Here is a 24781-nt window from a genome sequence, read left to right on the forward strand (position 1 = left end):
TTTCTGAATTTTGTTTGAATTAATAGAGATGCTTTCTTCCTGATTTGTTAAAGGGACGGTTGTTTGCAGCAAGGCTTGTCACCAGCAGCTTCAGTAATGGCAGAGGTTACTAAACAAACAATTTTTATTAATTTGTCACAAAAAGTAGTTTTAAGATGTTTTTAATCGAGAAAGTAGACATCAAAACTTAATCTGTGCTGTCAGTTTATCAAGAATGATCCTTTTTCCTGAGTTTTCAGAGCAGCGGAGCTTCGCTTACAAGCTATTCTGGCTGCTAAACCAAGCTAAGCTAACCGGACAGTTGGCAGAGTTTAGCTGGGGGGGCTGTGGTTAATTTTGGAGGGGCCCAGTAAACAGCATTTTTAGCCTTTCAAATGAAGTAAGCATGTTGTTTATTAATACAAAATAAAGAAAAATATATTTAACAGTGACATGTAAGTGTGCATTAGTCACCAGAAAATGCTGAGTAATAATTAATTTATGCAAATCTTTGGTTTGCTCATCGGTTGCATTATAATCATTGTAAATCGTTTAAAACACATTAACTCCAGAAACCTGAAGGCAACTGTACATGAACTTTTCCTGAAGAGACGTGGAAACTCTTTTTTTGCACAAACCTTGAATGCCATCCATTGGTGGAGTGTCTGAGGGCTGTGCCCGAATTCAGGGGCTGCATCCTTCGAAAGACTGGTCAACGTAGGGCGGGTCCTTCCATAACTACAAAAAGTGTGAAGGCTGGAAGTGATCGGCTGGGAATTTGGACGGTCTAGCCTTCACCAGCTGTTGTTTTCACTATCTTTTAATTTTATCTCACTCAATAATCAGCCATTTAAAATGTTTAAAATAACTTTCATTTTCATAGATATAAAAAAGAATACTAAATAAAGTATATTGATGACAAATACCAGTTCATTTATTGGTAAGACTTTTAACAACTTAAACACTAACATAATAACTCTCTGAATCAAGTTTAAATCCATTTATTTGTAGAGCATAACAAATAAACCAAACATTAACATCAGATATAATTTGACTGAATTATATCTGTGTTTAACTTCCACTCGATGACAACCAGTGGGAGTATGAAAACAGAAAATGACCTTATTCATAGCTTCTCTCTCTCCTCTACTTCTGTTTGAACAATCCACTACGACCCACAATGAATCATGGCATAGGGTGGGCCATGAAGGATACACCGGACCCATCCTTCAAATCTGGGGAAAAGAAGAATGCATTGTCGGCCACATTTGGAGGAGCCTTCGAATTTGGACAGCCTTTGTCGCCTATCAACTACGTAACTGTCCTTAAATGAGGCCTTCGAAGGATGCAGCCTCCTAACCCTAAGCCCATTTTGGCATACTACCGAGTCAAAGTGTCTTCTTTACCGCCTTCAATTCCCATTTAATAGCCTAGCACACCCTCTGTTGGTTGTCTTGGGTAATACATTGTACAGTTGCAACTTAATGTATACGGGGGTTGTAATCTGTCTTTGGCAGGCCCCGATACCTGAATGGGTGGCCCGGCCCCCCTGGCCCACCCTTGGAGCCGGGTCTGGCGGTTGGTCTGGGACTTCCCCAATAACCGATGCCTAAACTTGCCCGGCACTTCAGGATTTCCCGCTACCTGTTATCTGCAAGTACCAGAAAATAAAACGGAATATTTTTCGCTGGAAATTTGTAACATTTAAATTATTGTTGGCATTAATTATTAACTATTTTGCCACAGTTCTGTAAGACAAATGTTTAATTGTGGTGCTGATGATCCAAGCCCTTTAAATTTTCCATGTACATAAAAAATACACATTTCCCTAAGATTGTCTTTTGATGTAATCATAACTTAGTGGAGTATGGACTCTTTAATATTTTAAATGTTTCATAGTTTTATGCAGACAGCTCTGCAGGAGGAGAGACAAGAGTTCCAGGTTTGGATGCAGAAGCTCCATGATCCTGTTACCCTCTGCTCTACTCTCTACGCTTCTTCTACTTTCTATAAATATTTGCTTATGATTAGATAGTCAAGGTATCAATTCCCTGTAATTTTGGACTGATTATTAGTTTTTTATTCTAATAAATAACTTTGTTACTAAAATTTGTTCTGTAGATATCTGACATGAGTTTACCTAATGATAATAAAAGAAAAATAAGTGTAAATGAATTATAAAGCAACAATGCAGGTTGGGTAAATGTTAAATGTAAAATAATGATTTAAACTTTTCCTGCTTATGGATCCAGTACAACTTAAGGAATAATGGAAGGAAATAATCAACTGTATAACTCTATACAGTTATAAAATACAGAGTTATATATTATATCTAAGTTGACAGAAAAAAAATAATTTATTAGCTTTTAAAAAGAGTAAAGGAGTAACTGCTGGAATGAAGGTGTATTGCATTGTTTTTTTTACAACTTTCTCATACATTGTTCGGCTGATTTGAAATAATGGTTTGTGGTAATGGAAAAATAACTTATGGGATTCCTCTTACCCGGGTAAAACAAATCCTGAGGCTTTCGATGAAAAAGGGGCTAGTCTCTGTCTGCTGGGCAGCTGACAAATTAGCAGTCTCCCCCACATGAGTGAAGGTCTTAATATGTACAAAACTTAACACCATTTTTTATTGGGCTTGTATATTATTCTAATTGGGGGTTTTCTAATTAGCTGTAGCCAAAATAATCAAAGTAATCAGAAATATGAATCTATTTGTGAATATATATGAGTTTTACGTTTTGAAATTAAATTCCTGAAATGAATTAATTTTTAATAAGAACCTAATGTATAGAAATGCACCTGAATTTATGCAACTATATAAATGTCTGCAGTCAACAAAAGATAAAATGTGTGTGTAAACCTTACTGACTGAAGCAAGCCCAGACATATACACTGATATAGATAACCACTGTTTTGACATACTACATGTGTTTGGGGATGAAGCATAAAGGTGGAGGTTTAGGATCAGTTAAAGAGTAACACAAATAAGCAGGGGCCAGCCAAGGTGTTCTTAGACAGAGGGTCGAAAGATGGTTTCTTGCATTCCTCTGTTATCTCTGTACTGCTGACCCAACACTGTCCAAGACCTGACATTCTTCATCGAAATTCTTTAATTAACCCTGTTCTAAGAGTGAACAGTATTCAAATGATTTTAACTATTAGTCTTCATTTAACGAGTGCTTAAAAACATATAATATGTGCTTTAATCATTTGGAGTACATCTAAAATATATGATTATATTTTTTAAATATATGATTCAATGCTAGACCATGGCCAACCAATTAAATGGATTTTAGTCCGTTCCCTAGTCTAAACCTTGTACAGTTAAAAGGCAGTGCCCTCTTGCATGCAGCCTGGTGAAATACGTGATTACTTTGCCATAATGTAATGTCTCTCAAACATTTTAGGCCGAGCCCCTCAACATTTTCCAGGCGCCCCCCGATCGTAACAAGATGAGAAAAACTTGGGTTAAAAATAATTGTAATTAAACAAAAAAAGATAGAAAATCAAGTTGATCAATACGTTATTATTAGAATTTCCTGATTTTCTTTTATTTTCCCAATTTGTGTCAAGAAACAAATTAACAGCTTTTCATCATTCTGTCCACCTGATTGTGTCCTTTCTTAATGACCAAGACCAAATTTAGTAACTTTACTTTCATAAAATGATTAGTAATTAATAATGAAAAAATAGAAACAACACCTAATTTGGCACTTTCACTGTATCTTTATTAATGCAACCTTAATGCCACTTGGCTCATTGCATGCCAGTGCTTGATGCACAAGGAATTTTTATTTATAGTTGAATTTTAGATATTTACTTATTGTGTTTTTAATCTGATGTTTATGTTTTGAGTGAGTGCACCACTGATGCCTATTTAATTGAATTGTATTTTTGTATACAATGACAATAAACTCTTCAGTTCAATTGAATTCAATTTAAAATGATACAGAACGATAATATTAATTTACTTATATTTAATTATTTTATTTATGATACAATATGACACGACATGAAGTGATATGATATGACTCAGTTTTAACCAAGTAAATCAGATGAATAGTAGCACTGAGGTCACTTTAAGTTTGTACCCACAAAATTGCCTCAGTTGGCTTTGAAACCAATTTTTTACAGGGTTCTTACACTTAATGACAGATTTTTTTAAATCCAAAACTTTCAAGTGAAAAATTAAGGCTTCTGAGATTGATGTCAGTATATAAACCACTTTTAGGCCTCTTGACTGCTGCCATGGTAAATACTGTGAGAAAAACTAAAATAAGAAATAAAAAACTCATGCGATCAAATCTTCTCAATTTGCTTCACGAGAGGACATTGAGGCATGTTCCAATTTTCCAAGATGTGAGTAAATGACCTCCAGCCAGCTGTGTTTAGTTAGGTTGGGATTTTGGATTCCTGGAGAGTTTGAGAATACCCTGCTCCTTATGCGCATTTTTTGTGTTTTGGTGTGTTTGTGTGTCCATCGGCAGCGTGGGACTTTACTCCTCCTGTAAGCTCATCTTTGTGCCCTCTAAGCCAACAGCTCTAAGATAAGAGATGTATAAGGGGCCCTTGATTCATTTCATATCCTACACCCATCAAGTGCTTCCTTTGCTCCTACACTTTAAGGTTTTACACACATTTACGTTTGCCACGTTTGCACACACAGCATCGGATATCCTTCACTCAATTTTATTGCAGTTTTTATTTTAAAGCAATGCACAGCTGCATGTATAATAGCACCTTACTGGTTTTATTTGTCAGAAACTAGCCAGCAGGGCAGGCCACCTCTGCTGAAAAGGAAAAATCTCGTAAATGTTTGTTCGACATGGCGTTAACGATCTGTCTGTGAGCGTATGATGTGCAAATGTGGTAAACAACAATGTTCACTTGAATCTTAAGAAGCGATAAAATCTGTAATGATGGGTTCTACACATTCCTCCGCGTGTTGGCTTTTGCATAAGTGTGTTAAACATTAAATCAATGTACTGCAGCTGTCTGGTTCCTGCAGAAAAGTCAGAGGCAGGGAAAAATTAAAGACCTTAGATCTTGAATTTTTTTTCCTCATAATTTCCTTTTCTTCATTGTGTAATGCAGGTGAACGGAAGAGGCCGGGATTAAGATTAAATGTACAAGAATGCAAATTTGAAGCACAAAATTGAGGAAGTGATTGTCTGTAAGTTTTTGTCACACGATATATCTAAAAGTATGTAAACTCCCCTCTACAATGGATGTATTTTTTTAACTGTCATGATGTAAAGAACTTTTGATTTACTGTCACTCAATGCTAGTTGCATTTATTTGTTATTGTAAAGTTTTGTATGTTTAATTTTTGAATTTACTGGCAAAGCAGCACATGGAAATTAGCGTCAAAATAACATTTTCAGGGATAAATCATCTGGCTTTAAGCCTGACTGACTTGTCTGGACTGCCAGAAACTTTGGACACTCCAAAATATGTTTTTTTTTTCTTCAACAATTATAATACAGTTAAACCCAAAATTATTCACATTCCTGGCTGATTTGTTTATATTTATATATTAATAAGAAAATAGTATATTAGAAATTGTTTATACCCTTCCAAAAAACAAGGTGCCAATCATTATTGACAATACAGCAGTTAAACCTTCCTCATAATTTCTGAACAACTCTTTGCATGTTTTCATTATCTATCTATCTATCTATCTATCTATCTATCTATCTATCTATCTATCTATCTATCTATCTATCTATCTATCTATCTATCTATCTATCTATCTATCTATCTATCTATCTATCTATCTATCTATCTATCTATCTATCTATCTATCTATCTATCTATCTATCTATCTATCTATCTATCTATCTATCTATCTATCTATCTATCTATCTATCTATCTATCTATCTATCTATCTATCTATCTATCTATCTATCTATCTATCTATCTATCTATCTATCTATCTATCTATCTATCTATCTATCTATCTATCTATCTATCTATCTATCTATCTAACTGAAACCAATCTCAGCTAAACACTTACCAATGTGGGAGAATACACTAAAAACCAACCTCAGGTTAATATAAGTTCCCAAACGACCCATGTGAGGGCAGTATAGTGCATTACAATGAGGAAGAGGAGGGACTACTCAGGCTTTCAAACTACATTTTCTGTCTAGTGGTTCAACATTCCCTACAGGTAGAAAGAATAAATAAAAGGAACATCACACAAGCAATTGAAGGAACATTAGAAAAGATATTTTCTGAAGCACACCTGCACACTTAAATGTGCCAGTCTAATTCTGTCATCTTTACATTTGCTCTAACCTTTAACCTGTGATGGGCTAAACGCTGCGTTTTTCACTGGGAAGGGGGTGTAGCTAAGACAAAGGGGTTTCCGTCTATCTAAATAAGGAGATCAGTGTCCACAGAGAAGTTCCAAGCTACAATTTCAGCTCGAACTGAGGGAGGATTTGTTTAGGAGACTCGAAAAGGCTGCCTTACCATTTCTACACTATTTTTTGTGAGAATCTGCTCAGATGAAGCCTAAACAAATCCCCCCAAACATGTTTTAACCTTGTGGAGCTTCAACATCAAAAGGGAGGGAGCGCCCGATAAAATGCCGTACGGGGGCCCACCAGTGTGTATGAGTGTTTCAGTGTGTGTAGGGAAATGAGATGTTTGGGTGACAGGCTACTGCTGATAAGACTGTCCTGTCCTGTCCGACTTTCTGCTCTGTAGGTACATCAGCATACATGCCAGAGATACACACCTATAGAAGTTGGTGGAAGAGCTCAAACCCAAACAAGCTCAAACGTAACAAAAGCAGCACATTATAGAGCAGCATTTGGTGGGTTTCTCAAGAGGGCAGGCTTTTTCGCACGATGAAATCAAGCATCCAGCATTGTGAGTTTGTCAAATGCTCTGGACAGTCCCTTAAATTATTCTTGTTATTACTCTTCTCTGAGGAGTTTGCTCACAGATAAAGAATTAAACGTAAACCCAAAGAACCCAACGTGACAGAGTAAAGGAAACTAAGGAAGATGAAAACATATTAGAAATACATAGTGTTAGTCATTCCATGCCTTTTACAAAGAACAGTGATACTTTAAAATGGAAATGTCAGGTTTGACATTTGTGGACTTAGTTTGTGGTTTTGTGTTTTACTTTTGTTTAGTTGTTTTCTAGTTTGTTTTTGGCATCATGTTTATTAGTTTCTTTTCCTCCCTCTACCTTCTCCTAGTGAGTATTGTGTTCCTCTAACACTTAGTTCCTTATGGTTTTGCTTTCTTCTTATTATTTTTTGTATTATTATTATTATTCACCCTTGGATTCTTATTTAGTATCTCTGTGTTTAGTTATGGTTTGGTATTTGATTTTATTCCAGCTTTAGTTATTGTTTATGTTTGATTTGTTTATTTTGTAATTTAGACTCTTCTTATGGGCTCTTTGTTTATTTCTTAGGTTATTGTTTTTGTTTCTATGTTCCCCACTAGTTTCTCTGTTTACTTTAGTTCATAGTTATTCTAGTTCTTTATTTCCTCCTCTGATTTATTCTCTTGCTTAGTTTGTGTTTTCTGTTTATTTAGTCCTTTCACTTTTCCTCAGCCTTTGTATTTGTTTCATCTGTTCCTTCTGCTTCCCTGCCTCCTTGTCGCACCTGTTCTGAGTTTCCTTGATTACCTGCCTTTGTCTTTCCCCAGTATATTAGTTGGTTTGGTATCTCTGTTCGTTGCTGGTTCCTTGTGTTCGTCACTACCCCTTTCCCTGCTATGATTATGCTTTGTTTATGCTTCGCTTGGAAACCTATGCTACGTTTTGCCATGAGTACCTGCAGTGTTTTGTTACATTTTTGACCTTTTGAGAATAAACTAAGATGCGGCTGCCAAGCTCTTGTCTGCACTTTGGTCCGATCCAAAACCACACCTTGACATTAGGAACCAGCCATCAGGACCAAGCAGACAAAGCTAAAGAGCTGAAGAAGTGGATACGACAGCAGGAGGAGGAATTGAGGAAACTGCATAGTGAAGAGGTGGAGATATAACCTTCACCCTTGTTGCTCCAGGAAATAGAGGAAACCGGATTAAGCCTACCGACGCCAGTATCTCCAGCCCTCATACCGGGTCGGATTCGCTCCTGTTTACCTCCGACAGACTCAGCCACCTCCACCTCCTCACGCCGCCGCCATCATCGCCGCGGTCCCTCCTCATCACCCACAGCCACAGCAGTTCTTCCGGAGTCATCTACACCTGCAGCAACTCCTGCTGCGACAGAGTTTCCCGCTGGGTTCGGTTCCCGACCAGGGTGACATCGTCGCCGCAAAGCAGTCGCCAATAGGGATTTCCGGGTGGGCGCCTCCAACCCTTCCACGGAGGGTCCACCAGCCATGTTTTCCTCGTGGCTGTTTTCCCCTGAGTTGGGTGATGGTCACTCAGCGCCCTCTGCTGTTCTCCAGCCACCAGTGCCTGAGTTGGATTAAAGCTGGGCTGGAGGAAATGAAGAGGAAATTTATGAAGAATCGTTGCTGTGAATTCGTGCTCCATCTAATGTATCACCCAGAGGATCTGGACCTGGTGCACTCATTACTTCAGGCTGAGTTTCTTGCTGAGGGATGGTTAGACGCTCCAGCTCCCGTCTCCACTGGAGGTCCCTTCGACCCTCTTCTCGTGGCTGTTAAGGCAGCCAAGCTACAAGAGCCTCTGTACTCACAGCATGCAGCCAAGCCTCTGTACTCACAGCATGCAGCCAAGCCTCTGTACTCACAGCATGCAGCCAAGCCTCTGTACTCACAGCATGCAGCCAAGCCTCTGGACTCACAGCATGCAGCCAAGCCTCTGGACTCACAACATGCAGCCAAGCCTCTGGACTCACAGCATGCAGCCAAGCCTCTGGAATCGGCTAAGTCTCCTGAGCCCCAACACGCAGCCAAGCTTACTGAGCCTCAGCCGGCCGCCGCCGGATCTACAGCGCCTCCGCATCACGTTCCAGGATTTCCTGAGGGGTCCGAGGACGGACCACCCCCGTCTCAAGTTCCTGAGTTTCCTGAAAGGTCCGAGGACAGATCGCCTCAGACCCAAGCTCCTGACTCACATGAGGGGTTTGAGGACGAACCGCTTCTGACTAGTGGTCCTGAGCTGACTGACTTTTTGCCAGGCGTGACTGACTGTGTTCCTGGCACGACTGACTTTACGACTGACTATGTGGCGCCAGACACACCAAAGCCTGACTTAGAGGCGCTGGACCCGCTACCTGGCTTTGTGACAACTGACTCCATGACGGACTTTTGGCCTTTGACACCAGACTCCTCGACTGACTTTTGGCCTTTGGCACCAGACTTTATGTCCAACCATGTTAGACTAGGCTTACAGCCTGACTACGAAGCGCCTGACCCAAAGCCAGACTACGAGGCGCCAGACACACTACAGCCTGATTCAGGGCCTGACGCTTTGCCTGACCTTTTGCCTTTGTTGCCTGACACACCACAGCCAGACTATGAGACGACCAACTTTTTGACACACCATGCACCTGATGACTCTAAGCTTGGGTCCGAGCCGGACGCCAGGACCAAGTCTTCTAAGTTCTGGCCTGGGTCCAAGCCGGACGCCAGCGCCAAGTCTTCTGGGTTCCAGCCTGGGTCCATGCCGGACGCCAGGGCCAATTCTTCAGGGTTTCTGTCTGGGTCCAAGCCGGACGCCAGGTTCAAGTCTCTGAGGATCTCGCCACGTCGTAGACTGCCTGACTCCTCGCTTCGTGGGTTTGCCTGGCATCTCCATTGCCGGATGCCAGGCAGCCTGCATCCTCGCCGCAGACCTCCAAAGATCTCGCTTCGTGGGTTCCTCTGGGTTCGTGGTCGACCTCCTGACCACCTGCTCCGAGAGTCCTCTGCTCTGCTCAGCCGACCGCCTGGCCGAGGGCCTCCTAGACACCTGCTTTTTCACCGTCAGCCTCCTTGGCGCCTGCTTCCTCGCCGCAGGCCTCCGAGGCGCCTGCCTCTTCGTTGGCTCCTCCGCCGCAGGCCTCCAGATCATCGGCTCCTTCATCGCTGGCGTCGCCGCAGGCCTCGTAGACGCCGGCCTCCTAGACGCCTGCATCTCTGTCGCCGCCGGCCTCCGGATCATCGGCTTCTTCGCTGGCTACGTCGTCGCCGGCCTCCTGATCATCGGCCTCCAGGATTTTTGTTCTCGTTCCAGGGATTATGGACTCGGTTTTATTTTGTTTTTTGGGAGATATTTTGGTTTGGACTCTTGCCCTCCTCCCAAGACCTCCCTCTACGCACCCTGGGTGGGTTGTTTTGTGTTTCGGACTCTTGTCCTCCTTCCAAGGCCTCCCTCCGTGTTGTGGTTTTGTGTTTTACTTTTGTTTAGTTGTTTTCTAGTTTGTTTTTGGCATCATGTTTATTAGTTTATTTTCCTCCCTCTACCTTCTCCTAGTGAGTATTGTGTTCCTCTAACTCTTAGTTCCTTTTGTTGTTGCTTTCTTCTTATTATTTTTTGTATTATTATTATTATTCACCCTTGGATTCTTATTTAGTATCTCTGTGTTTAGTTATGGTTTGGTATTTGTTTTTATTCCAGCTTTAGTTATTATTTACGTTTGGTTTGTTTATTTTGTAATTTAGACTCTTCTTATGGGCTCTTTGTTTATTTCTTAGGTTATTGTTTTTGTTTCTATGTCCTCCTCTAGTTTCTCTGTTTACTTTAGTTCATAGTTATTCTAGTTCTTTATTTCCTCCTCTGATTTATTATCTTGCTTAGTTTGTGTTTTCTGTTTATTTAGTCCTTTCACTCTTCCTCAGTCTTTGTATTTGTTTCACCTGTTCCTTCTGCTTCCCTGCCTCCTTGTCGCACCTGTTCTCAGTTTCCTTGATTACCTGCCTTTGTCTTTCCCCAGTATATTAGTTGGTTTGGTATCTCTGTTCGTTGCTGGTTCCTTGTGTTCGTCACTACCCCTTTCCCTGCTATGATTATGCTTTGTTTATGCTTCGCTTGGAAACCTATGCTACGTTTTGCCATGAGTACCTGCAGTGTTTTGTAAGTTTTTGGATTTTGACTCTGATTTATACCTGCAGTGTTTTGTTACGTATTTGACCTTTTGAGAATAAACTAAGATGCGGCTGCCAAGCTCTTGTCTGCACTTTGGTCCGACCCAAACCCACACCTTGACAGGAACAGCAGTTGAGAATGTCATTTGGTGCTGAGGTGTTGATTGGTGGTCAGAAACCAGGTATAGACTGTTATAAGTTGTCAAAACAGAAAGGAACTAAGGTGTATTTTTTGGCATTTTGTGTTTTGCCCTTAAAATGTTCTCTACTCTCAGAATCATTCACCCTCTAGGGTGGAAATGAGTTGTTGTCCTAAGGAGGAGTGACACGGTTTGGACATTAGATCTAGATGACTCTTGATGTACTGTCAAAATCATCAAATCAAGACCAAAATACCTCTAGGTCAAGATAAGATGGTCAGGACATTAGATCAAGGTCCCTCTTGATCTAATCTCCATACCATTTTATCCAGATCAGCGATGTCAACTTCCAGTCCTCGAAGGCAGATGTTCTGCAACATTTAGATGTGTCCTTGGTCTAACATACCGCAATGAAAATGGCAGAATCACCTTGTCTACAGAGTCCTGGCAATGGCCTAATTATTTGACCCAGGTGTGTTGAAGACAAAAAAACCACACCTAAAAGTTGCAGGAGATCGCCCCGTTGGGACTGGATTTTGAGACCCCTGCTCTAGATCAAGAGGATTTGGTTTTGGCATTACCTCAAGATGCCTCTTGAGATGTCAGATGGGCTATTTCTTTCCATTTCTTTGTTCTTTAAATGTCTTTCACTTTCAGGGTTATTCCCCAACTAGGTTGAAAGTTAGTTGCTGCCACAAGTAAAGGGACATTAGATCAAAATGCCACTTGATTATATGTCCAAACCATCTAATTTGTCTCTGGCATCTTAAGATGAGATGTTTAGATATTAGATAAAAATGCCTCTTCAGGATTTTTCTTTATGGCTAGTGGAGCTAGATAATTCTGAACAAAAAAATATATAATAGTGACAGATTGGAAGGTTTCAGAAATGAACAACTGAAAAGTCACGTTTCAGAAGGACTAGTATAGACTTGTTTAAGTTTATGCAAAATAGATTTTTATTACATTAAGGTAATATCTGGGCAGGTTTTGTGAATAGCGATGATACTGACAAATCTAAATGAAATAACTGAATGAACTAACTAAGTTCTCTGTTGTTCATGTTTGTTGTCTCTTTATTTTTCTATGGAAAGCAAAATGCCTGCTGTGATAGATGGTTTAGAATTTCCAAATTTGTTGTTAGTCATTTTGTGATTGTACAGAAGGAACTACGGTCCTCTCCTTCCTTCCAGGAAGCTGGCTCTTGCAGTGATGACAACACATTTATTTGGGAGTTCTTCCCCAGCAGTCCCCTCTGCCTACATTGTTGCATAAGGTTTAAACACAAACAATTGGGTCAGTGTCACCTTATCTCCTCTCAGTTTGACACAAAAGGCATGTTGCCAGCCTGTCCCCTCTCCTTTTAATCTTCCCTAAACACATTTTTCTTCTTCTGCTTGTCACCGCCTCTACCTGCTTCAGGATTAAAGTAAAGGAATTCAGGGACGGAAAGACGCATTCTTTTATTGCGAGGCCCTTGAGGGGCATTCATCCCTTGTTTCTTATGTTCTCATTCCACCGAGACACACATCCATTATTGCTTTACCTGAATCTGCTGGCAATTTAACATAACACAGATTTCCAGTTTATGGCTCTGCATGCCAAGGCTGCCTAAAACTATGCTTAAGATGGTACAACAATGCCCTGAAGTGTTGGCACAGCCAACCATCAAAACATCTGCAGAGGCGGTGACAAAGTAATGTCTGTTATTCCTTGTTCTAAGGAGTTCTGGACAAGATGGCAGCATCAAACAGTTATGTAATGACAAAAATATCATTAAGGTTTTATAGTAAATTAAAATATACCTTCAAATAAAATGAAACTGGAGTACAATGGCAAAAAAAAACAAAAAAAAAACGTTGATAGCCCTCAAAAATGTATGCTTAGCTCTCTGCTTTTCACCCACAGCTGTACCACCAATAGAAATTGAAGATATATATAAAATTTGCAAATAAAACTATCATTTAGTAATTATCTGATAGCGATGATAGCCACATTATCTGATAGCCACAGAAGAGAAATTAGATTTCCATCGTGTTGTGGGGGGTGGGGAAATTGGGCTAGCTTAGTCATCAATGGGTTCATCATTTTCAGTACTGTGGTTAATTACAGTGCCGTGAAAAGGTATTTCCTCCTTATAGGTTGCTTCCATTTTTGCTTTTTTCTCACACTTATAGGTCATCTTAAAGGTAACTTTTTTACATCAGACAAAGAAAACCTGAGTTAATAAAAATGATTTAAGGTAAAAAAGGAAAGCTATTCAAACCAATCAGGCCATATGTGAGAATATATTACATCGTGTATTAAATATAATTAACCACAGATGTGTAATATAACAAGAAAACACTTGAAAAAACCCTTTCTGACAACATAAAGTAGGCGAAAAGAATTCAGTGGACTGACAAGACAAAAGTAAGCATTTTTTGGAAAACTGAGTTTCAAGTTACATCAGACCTAAAACTAACACAATCCTTACAGAAAATAACACCATACCCAATGTCAAACATGAATGACTTGCTGTAATTAATGGAACCATATATTCTGCTCTCTGATATAAATATGTATTGTTCTAATGCATGATTATATATTTTATATCATTGACTTGACTGTTTGACTTGATTGTTTAAGTTTCTTACCTTAAACCTTAAACAGGTCATTAATTTTTAAAACCTGAATTAAAACAATTCTGCGAAGAAAGAGCAAAATTCCCCCACTGCAGTATAACAAACCCATGGCCAGTTATCACATGGGCCAGGTTAGTTCAGATTGCTTTTTTCCCTAAATATATTAAACAATCTGAAACATTTAAGTGTGACAAAAAGCAAAAACAGAAGAAATCTGTAAGGAGGAAAATACTTTTTTCACAGCACAGTATATAACAACCTCATGTGGCAGCTGTCGTCCTCTGGACTGCAAAGCTCTGCAAAGGCTACACGGTACAACACATTAGCTCGACTGAACTGCTAGCCATTCATGATCTCTACACACAGCTCTGTAGAAAGAAGGCACAGATCAACTCTTACATCTGCTCTGAAAGCCACAAGCCATCCAGATATTAACCTCATAAAAAATGTAAACATTTGTACATATAGCAAAAGGTTTGTTTGGATTGATTCCTCAAAAAACCTTAAAAGCAGGTTATACACTGATTTCATTTATCTTCAGGCTTGGCTAAACTAACAGCAGCAATAAAATGTAAAAATAATTAGCCCAAAAATTATTGTAAGGCGATAACAAAATGATTAAAAATTGGCCCTTGGGGATAAGCAAAACTTCCAAAATCTGATGTAACAGCATTTATGTTTTGTCAGTTCTCCTGTCAAACCCTGATGCATCTCAAACATTAGCAGATGTTTTGGTTAAGGTGCCAAGATGTCCTGCAGACACATCTTTTGCACAATAGAAGACACACAATTTATTTGTGTCTCCTTATAAAAATGATGAGGTTGACTACAATGATAAACCAGAAAGGAATTGACCGATTAACTGCGATCGAGAGAGTATTAGAAAGTGAAATGAACCCTATTGTTTTATTGCACCAAAACATGCATATCAGTAAATGTTATCTCACTTAAACAAAAAAAGTCAAAAACCTGATCCAAAGATGTCATTATTCAGCAGATTAAAAAGGAAATGGAAGGCCGAAGCCTTCTAAGGGCAATGTGGTTTCTATTACTTCAGCTGATTCAACTTATCTGAATTGCTTTTTTACTTTTTGAAGCTGGAAAAAGGATTTTTTAAATCAATTTGGAGGGTATGACATTGATGGCCCTGTCCCAATACCCACACTACACCCTACACCCCTCTATGAAGTGTGTATTTTGAACAAGTGCATGTAGGGGTTGAAGTGCGCAGGTTACAAGACAAGCTGCAAAATTGTAGAATTGGGACAGTGGGGGTTATGTCATCAACATGCACCTCTGCACCGTAACTGCAACATCAAAAAGGGCGGGAACCAGCACTGTTTCCACAGTCTTGCTGCTAAAAAAACTATTTAAAACTGCAACAAGCATTTGTTTTGAGGAGAAGAAAGTGCAGGAAGCGAAGGAGGCTTATACACCAGACTCTCGCCGCGCTAGTGTTTGTTTGAAAGGTAACTTCAGTGTTATGACCTAATGACTGCCCAGACTCACTCTGAACCCAGTGGTATTTTACAATGTTGAGCCTGGAAAACCAGTAAAAAAATATTTAGCGGCATGCTGTCTAAAGTTTATGCAGTTCTTATTATTCTGATTTGATGGCTGGTTACGTTGACGGTTGTGATTGGTTTTTGCTCAGAACGTCACCTGCAGCAGTGAATTGTGGGTAATATACTAGGGTGGATAGAGGGCACAAAGGGGGCGGGGCTATGGACCACTATGCACTCGAACCCATCAACGGGAACGCGCAATTCAGGGACACAAGGGTGGAAGTGCGAGTATTGGGACAGGGCCAATATCTGAAGGAGAAAAAAAACAGCAACTGACACTCTATGTTTTGAGTTTTGGCACTCATCCCTTTTAAGACTAAATCCATAAGGAGCTGATCTGATGTTGACTCAGAAGCTATGTGACATACTGTAGAGACCTTAACCACTTCCAACCTGTAGACGTCAGTGATGTTAACAGCCATGATTAAGAATACACCTACCTTCTCCATGGTCCCACTACAAAAGTAAAACTGAAAAGACACAAATAAGCACCTTAGCCCTGAAGGGACTCCCAACAATAACAGATAAGAATGTAATGTAGCTGCGGCTGTGTCATTTAGGCCCAACAGGAGACCTGAACAGAGCCAGGTAGTGTTACCTGATCATTTACCTGCAGGTACCTGAGAGTAATGTGGCGCTCGTCACTATGTTATTTAGCTAAAATGGTGTACCGTAGGCAGGCAGTAAGTGCAGGCTTCTGTGTCAGACAGTAATTGTTGTTTAGATTTAGCTAAAAAGGGTGGGTGAGCAACAGTGTGAAGCTTACACTTAGTCTGCTTTTAGTCTGGTTTTAGGTGAAGACACACAGAAGTCCCGTGTTTCTCAAGACATCAAAATATTACTCTTTTAAAATGAGAAAAAGCAGGGCAGTAACATGTGCCTACCTCTAATATGGAAAATTAGGGACATTATTTCTTTTTGGCTGCATTTCCTGTTTCCCACTAAAGGTACAAATTAGGAAAACGGGAACAAAGCAATACCTTTTTTTAATATATGTAGTGCTTTTAATTGTATCTATTTTTAGATATTAGAAGATATATAAAAACAGAAAGGATAGAATAGAAATATTCCTCCCTTGTTGCTAGTGAACAACCTGTGGTCAGCAAGTCAATTCAATATTATGCACGAGTTAAGCTCAAAATTATTCATACTCAACCTAGACGTTTCTTTCTGATAGGAAATGATATCTGCATTGCAGAAAGATAACAAGACAACGTACACAAAGCATCATTGTTGACAAAAAATACTTTTCCTTGTTTAATTTACATTTATGCAAAACAATGTGGAGGTCCAGAATTATTCAGGACACTATCTATAATCAATATGAGAGCCTGTAGTGGCCATGACAGCAACCAGTGGTTTTTAGAATTGCTGAACAGCCTTTTTCATGGGCCGCTCGAAACACAACTTTTGTCCATGCACGATTTCATTATCACTTTAGCTGTGTGTTTTGGGTCACTCAAACATCCATTGTTACCCAATAATAAGTTTCTTTGCAGAATACTGTATGTTATTGTTGAGATTCTTGATGCAGTCTTCTTTTTCAGAAAGCCATTTACTTGACTGGGTTGCCTTTCCTATTGACCGGAAAACACCTCCAAACCATCATGTTCCCACCACCATGCTTGACAATGGAGATGGCTACTTAACCAAGGCAAAACACTTCCATTCCAGCTTCATCTGACCACCAATTAGAAGACCAGAAGTCAGTCATTATCCTTGCCCAGATGAGATTTTGCAGAGACCAAGCAGGCTTTTTTGTACCTTATACGGGAATATTGCTTCCTCTGTGGTCTGCCTCCATGGAATCCAGAAAATGCAGCATCTGTTGCACTGTCAGCCCTGAGTTGTTGCCACTGGAAGGAACCACATTATTTGGAGTGATCCTTGGCTTTTCTTCTCACCTCTCGCACCATCAGTCTTTCCAGTTCAAGTGTCAATTTGGACCTCCTACCAAGTTCTTTGAGGTATGGCCAGTGAAAGATATGACCTTGTAGCAGCCACAGGTCCCCACTGAGTTCTAGCCATGACTTGCCACAAACCAACTGCAGAGAGCTGTTTTTGATCTGATGAGTTGATGAAAACAGCTTTTCCCAGCTAGATAATTGGAAGGGTTATTGGAAGCTTTAGAATAGCAAGGGATATTTGGAATGGTACAGAACCTTGAATTTTCCCAAAGACAAGGGTGTGTCTAATTTAGGACATGCTCGTTTATGTAAAATGTAAATAAAATGCTTCTTCTTTTGCTGAAATCTGCAGCACATAATTTACCACACATCTATATCCTTTTATGTCAGAAGAAACATGTTGGGCAAGTTGAAAGATGACTTAAAATTGAAATCTTCAGTGGTATAAATCATTTTGGGATCAAAGGATCTAAGAAATTAGCTCATCCCTTAGGAGTCATTTGGTTTTTCAAACAAGGATTCTGGGATCATTGATGTTGCTATCTACTACAGGTAACAAAACTGTTATAACTTCAGAAAACATCCCCTTCCAAAATTATAAACTAACTCTTTAACTCTAGGAGTTTTAAAAGTATAATTAGTGACATCAAAACCCCCAACGTTTAACTGGAGTACTAAAAAGAGTTAGTTAATAATGGAAAGAAAGCTCCAACTTTTGTTGATTTGTTGATGTAACTTATAAAAAGAAGCTCCTCCACATACAATTTACAGCACTCACCTCAGTGACCCGATGATAGTCATGCATTTTTTGCCAACGTGCGTAAATTTATATTTTAAGGTAGCAACTAAGCCACAAAGCATCCAGAAAATGTTGCTGTTAACTGTCGCTGCAGGTAATGGCCATAAATCAGCAGAGTCGAATGCTCTTAATGCATTTAACAATAAGCAGATTATCTTGCCTTCTGCAAACCTTTTTTTGGAGGTTACTGGTAACAGTTGATGTTAATGGTATAGTAGGACTGACAGGAAAATGAATTCCTGGCCTACAGCTACAAATATTCCTGATTTCATCTGATTCCAGTGCGCAAATAGGAGTTGTGCAAACAAGCATACCACAAGATAATGCAAACCACATTGTTTATGGGCAATGTGTGTATATATATCTGATGAAAATGGATAATAATTGATGCCTGAGGGGTCGTATGTCTGACTTGATGAAGACAAAGTACCTGGAATCAATCAAACTTTAAAATCTAAAATTAAACAAAGCTTTGTTGGTTTGTATTGTTTAAAAAAAATTATTTAATATCCTTCAGGGAAAACGATAAACCAATTAATGCAAGTAAAATCAAGTAACAAATCTGTTCTTGCCATTTAATGTTTCAGTGTACCACAAATATTTGTGACGTTGATGCTTTACACATAGCTCCTTGCAATACATGCATTCAATCTCAAATTTCTACATCTAGAGACATTTTCAACAAGGACTGACATTCATCGTCATCAAGAAATCTGCAGATGTACAGTATTGCAAATACGCCAGGAAATTAATGTTAACCACATAATTAAATTTCTTGTTACTCTGTTATTACCTAGATTGGCAATGAAGACATGAAATATCATTGGCATGTGTATAATTTCATTGTGTTGTATTTATATGTCTGCTGCTGTAATGAAACATCACATTATGAGGTCAATTATCTTATTGGTTTTAAGATTTAAAACCTGCTCAGCAGATGACTAATAAACTAAAGTATTTTAACTTTGACATCGATGTTGATCAGATACTCAGATAGGAAATCAAGTTTTATCTGTGGCAGCATTACGTTCTGTGCTTTTTGTGGGGTGTTCGAGTTAGAAACTGATTTCAACAATCGATCTGTGACTCACCCTGCCGCCTTTCTCTGGGATGCACTTGCACCCTCTGCTGCAGTCCAGGCCTGCACATGGTTCATCAGACTTGCCACCCTGTAAAACAAATGGAGGCAAATCAATGTTGTGGTGTTTGACTTTTCAGTTTCTTCACAAAGTTTCATGATTTTCTGAACACAGAAAAAAAGGATTTCACTAATTCATATTTAGAAACTCTGTATGCATAGTCGACCTGCTGACTGATTAAACACATGGCTCGAGTTATTCCAAGATATGTGTGCTAGCAGGTTTGTTTTTTCACTGTACCTTTGCTTTTATCTTACTTTTCACGTCTAGTAAAAAAAGGCAACAGACCTTTCCTTCTAGTAGCATACTCATCATTACCTACTAATGAGTAGATGAAACAAAAAGCAGCCAGAACCAGAATCAAAAGCATTACGTCTAAGCAAGCCCTAGATGAGAAATTTTCCAACCTAATGGCTGGTGCATCCCTGACAAGGAGAATATGGTTAGGCTTGTTTTTCTGAATGATACCTTAAAAAAATGATTGCCATGCTTTTTGATCATTTGAGTCCAGCAAGATTTAAGACCCAGACTTTTCCACTGATAGAAAATCCCTTTTCAACTAAGCTATACCCATCCTCTTTCTAATATCACTATATATCCTGTATAACATTTAGACAAGCAAGTTAGCAAGACATGTGCCAACCCCCTGTGCAAAACTATTTTGAATCGACAAAAAAAAGAGAGACAAAATGAGAGAACTATTTTCTCTCTAAAAGGAGAGAAAATAGAAAATGATTTAAATCTGATTGACACTTTCAACATTTCAAATGTATCAAAAAAGCACTTAACAGCTGCCGTACAAAAATATCTGCTCAATTTTATTGAGGTTTATTTTAAACATACGATGGAATTTTACATGAACAGAAACAAAGAAACAAATGGAGAAACTGTCAGATGTATTCCCACAAAAAATACACTGTTACTGTTATACATTAGCATTAATATTAGCCTTGAAAGTAAAAGCTTAAGTAAAAGAACTAACAGCGATTGACATTTAAAGCACAATTATAATTTAGAAAAACTTTCTGAAAGTCTATCTACAAAATTTGTATTGTGGTTCATCTAAAAATAAACGACTTGGGTCTTTCTACCAACATCTTCATTTGAATCAAACTGTATAAAAACAAAAAATGTGTTACAAATAAGCTTTAATTTTACTTTTTGTGACCAATGTTGGAGGATCCAGTTAAGCGGAGTATTTAGTAGACTGCAATCTGCTATTTATGTCTGTATATGTATAATCCGAAAAATGAAGCTCTCCATTTACCGGTCGGTCTACGTTCCTACCCTCACCTATGGCCATGAACTTTGGGTCATGACCGAAAGAACGAGATCCCGGATACAAGCGGCTGAAATGAGCTTCCTCCGTAGGGTGGCCGGGCACTCCCTTAGAGATAGGGTGAGGAGCTCGGCCATCCGGGAGGGGCTCGGAGTAGAGCCGCTGCTCCTCCACATCGAGAGGAGCCAATTGAGTTGGCTCGGGCATCTATATCGGATGCCTCCTGGACGCCTTCCTCAGGAGGTGTTCCAGACACGTCCCACCAGGAGGAGGCCCAGGGAACGGCCCAGGACACGCTGGAGGGACTATGTCTCTCAGCTGGCCTGAGAACGCCTTGGGCTCCCCCCGGAGGAGCTGGAGGAGGTGTCTGGGGAGAGGGACGTCTGGGTGTCTCTACTGAGTCTGCTGCCCCTGCAACCCGGTCCCGGATGAAGTGGAAGACGATGAGAGAGACGAGAGAGATGTCACTGCATCCGACATTCTAGACCTATAATTAAATGCCTATTTATAACTTTTTTTGATTACTTTTATTTAGCTAAATCTGCCCAAATTCTTTGAAATCTCGCAATGTATGAAGCTAATGACTTACCACATAAGTAAGAAAAAAGGAAACTTTGACCCACCCCATTTTATGTGTTTAAAAGACACTTATTACCTTTTAAAAGCCATGTGAACTACAGTGCCTTGCAAAAGTACTCGGCCCTCTTGAACTGGTCAACCTCTTGCCACATTTCAGGCTTCAACAGAAAGATATAAAGTTCAAATTTTTTGTGAAGAATCAACAAGTGGGACACAATCATGAAGTGGAATGAAATTTATTGAATGTGTCAAACCTTTTTAACTAATAAAAAACTGAAAAGTGGGGCGTGCAATATTATTCATCCCCTTTACTTTCAGTGCAGCAAACTCACTCCAGAAGTTCAGTGAGGATCTCTGAATGATCCAATGTTGTCCCAAATGATTGATGATGATAAATAGACTCCACCTGTGTGTAATCAAGTCTCCGTATAAATGCACCTGCTCTGTGATAGTCTCAGGGTTCTGTTCAAAGCGCAGAGAGCATCATGAAGACCAAGGAACACACCAGGCAGGTCTGAGATACTGTTGTGGAGACGTTTAAAGCCGGATTTGGATACAAAAAGATTTCCCAAGCTTTAAACATCCCAAGGAGCACTGTGCAAGCAATCATATTGAAATAGAAGGAGTATCAGACTACTGCAAATCTACCAAGACCCAGCCGTCCCTCTAAACTCGAACAAGGAGAAGACTGATCAGAGATGCAGCCAAGAGGTCCATGATCACTCTGGATGAACTGCAGAGATCTACAGCAGAGGTGGGAGAGTCTGTCCATAGGACAACAATCAGTCGTACACTGCACAAATCTGGCCTTTATGGAAGAGTGGCAAGAAGAAAGCCATTTCTCAAAGATATCCATAAAAAGTCTCGTTTAAAGTTTGCCACAAGCCACCTGGGAGACACACCAAACATGTGGAAGAAGGTGCTCTGGTCAGATGAAACAAAATCAAACTGTTTGGCCACAATGCAAAACGATATGTTTGGCGTAAATGCAACACAGCTCATCACCCTGAACACACCATCAACCCTGTCAAACATGGTGGTGGCAGCATCATGGTTTGGGGCTGCTTTTTTGTCAGCAGGAACAGGGAAGATGGTCAAAATTGATGGGAAGATGGATGGGGCCAAATACAGGACCATTCTGGAAGAAAACCTGTTGGAGTCTGCAAGAGACCTGAGACTTGGACGGAGATTTATCTTCCAACAAGACAATGATCCAAAACATAAAGCTAAATCTACAATGGAATGGTTCACAAATAAACGTATCCAGGTGTTGGAATGGCCAAGTCAAAGTCCAGACCTGAATCCAATCGAGAATCTGTGGAAAGAGCTGAAGACTGCTGTTCACGAACGCTCTCCATCCAACCTCACTGAGCTCCAGCTGTTTTGCAAGGAAGAATGGGCAAGAACTTCAGTCTCTCGATGTGCAAAACTGATAGAGACAAACCCCAAGAGACTTGCAGCTGTAATTGCAGCAAAGGGTGGCGCTACAAAGTATTAACGCAAGGGGGCCGAATAATATTGCAAGCCCCACTTTTCAGTTTTTTATTTGTTAAAAAAGTGACACATCCAATAAATTTCATTCCACTTCACGATTGTGTCCCACTTGTTGTTGATTCTTCACAAAAAATTAGAATTTTATATCTTTATGTTTGAAGCCTGAAATGTGGCAAGAGGTTGACCAGTTCAAGGGGGCCGAATGCTTTCGCAAGGCACTGTACAGATTAGCATTAGGTTCAATAGGTGGCATTCCTCATCTGTCTATGAAACATCATGCAAAGGTTTCACACCAGTACAAAAGAAAGACTTTTTTATGAGCCGACTTGTGTTTGAAATAAGCTTACATGCAGAGGCCCCTAAAACTCGAAAAATCCCATGCATCTGTTCACATGTTTGGAGTTTTGGTCTGAGGCCAAAGGGTCATATGGAGGGAAAAAAACTGTCCTTATGGTAATTTTCTGTATGCATGCCTCATGATGTGTAGAAATGTATAAAAGATGTCATATATAAGGAAAATTTTAGCGCTTCCTTGGAATCACACTTGGACATTTTGCCTGACTTTATAATGTTATCAATGGATGAAAGGCGGCTGGTGGGGGAATGACACATAAGGGAGAGATGGGGATGTGGGAGGTGAGGAGGAACAAATTGGTATTAGGTGGGGTCTGATGGAGGTTAGGAGGACAGGGCTGGATGAGGACAGGGTGTGCAGGGCTTATCAGCTCACATGACAGTGGTTTTAGTGCCCATGAGCTTGATAATAGAGGTCAAACAGCTCTTGTTAGAAAGCATCACCTGGTCGACTGGGTTGTGTCAAAGTATAAAAAGGGCCTGGGAAAGTGTGGCCTTCAATCTGAGTTCCTTCAAAGGTATTCATGAAGAATAATGACACAAATGAGGGGGAGCTTTCCATAATAAATAAAATTTCTAGTAGAGACAAGCAATGATTAATTGAGTTAATGGTATGTGTGCTGTTGCATGTCAGTTTGTTAAGATTTCACAGGTTTATACTATAGAAGTGTTCAGTTGTTTCCATCTAGTGGCGGAATCTATGTACTACATTTAGGAGTCTGCCGTTTTTGATGATGTCATGAAAAGCAGACAAGGCAGGAGAATACAAAGCATGGTTTTTCTCTCAGAAACACTTCAACTTCGATTCAGTTGGTCTTTGAAAGCACGGTTGGTATGTATTAAATTTGCAATGGATATTTTGTTGACTAAGAATAATTTGGCCAGTTGTGAAAGCATACTTCTTTTATAAGAACTTTTACAGCCTGGAGCTAAATATTTTCTCTGGAGCAAATTCATTGTACTTTTAAGTACTATATTGTTTGCTACTGTGTATTATTTCTGAAAGTTTGTATGTTCATTTCTCAGTTTTACACCACTCCAACTGTATTCAGTAAAGAGTCAATGTAAGCCCTCTTGTCTGTGTGGTCATTTTGGAGAGGGGTTTATCTGAATGTTGACTCCAACAAGGCGATGGAGGTTGAGGACATGACAGTAAACAACACTTTCTGGCAGACCACCTTCTACATTGGAAAAACTAGTCAACTGGAAAGACCCAGCTCATCAAAAAGTAAGCAAAGCACTTCAGTCTTCATCATGTCAAGGAAAAGCTCCATATCAGGATCTGTTAAAACAAGATCACACATCTCAGGCTCGTTTAAGCGGTCTTCATGTTCGGCAGCCAGCAAAGCAGCTGCAGCATTGGCACGTGCAGAAGCAGAAGCAGCGAAAGCTGAAGCAGCATTTGTTGAGAAAGAGATTAAACTGAGGATACAACAAGCAGAGCTTGAGGCCGCAACACAGCTTCAAAAAACACATTTAGAGGCTTCGTTGGATAAAGTTCGTTCGCAGAGAAAGGCTGCAGCTGCAGAGGCTAAAGCAGAAGTCTTAGAGTCAGCTGAGGAACAGCATAGTGAGACTTTCAGGGAAATAGACGTTTCAAATGAGGATCTAGAATCACGCACAAAGGAATATGTAAAGGGAGCTATCCAAAGTGAAGGCATGCCTAAAATGAAAACCGATTCATGTGATGCAGACCTGCATCCAACCCAACATGGACCTATACATGACTCTGATCACAGAATCTGTGCACCAGAAATGGCATTGCCAGTTCACCCAAAACCAGAACCTACCATAACAACACAGGCTCAGAATCTAACCAAGACAGTGGGATCCAATCACCATTTCACGAAGCAGTCAAGATTAAATGAAAAATCTATGCCAAAAATTGAGCAAAACACAAA

The 24781-nt window shown here is 39.8% G+C and overlaps 1 protein-coding gene across 4 annotated transcripts in view; it reads right to left on the minus strand.

Moving 5' to 3' along the window:
- The window catches only part of col4a6 (collagen, type IV, alpha 6), a 176228-nt gene that overhangs the window by 69130 nt on the left and 82317 nt on the right, over window positions 1-24781 (minus strand). For all 4 annotated transcript variants that reach the window (XM_047385493.1, XM_047385492.1, XM_047385491.1 and 1 more), the window contains exon 4: window positions 19127-19204. In XM_047385493.1, the coding sequence (XP_047241449.1) occupies window positions 19127-19204 (78 nt within the window). The remainder of the gene's footprint in view (window positions 1-19126; window positions 19205-24781) is intronic.

This window comes from Girardinichthys multiradiatus, chromosome 14, assembly GCF_021462225.1.
Source record: "Girardinichthys multiradiatus isolate DD_20200921_A chromosome 14, DD_fGirMul_XY1, whole genome shotgun sequence".
NCBI lineage: Eukaryota > Metazoa > Chordata > Actinopteri > Cyprinodontiformes > Goodeidae > Girardinichthys > Girardinichthys multiradiatus.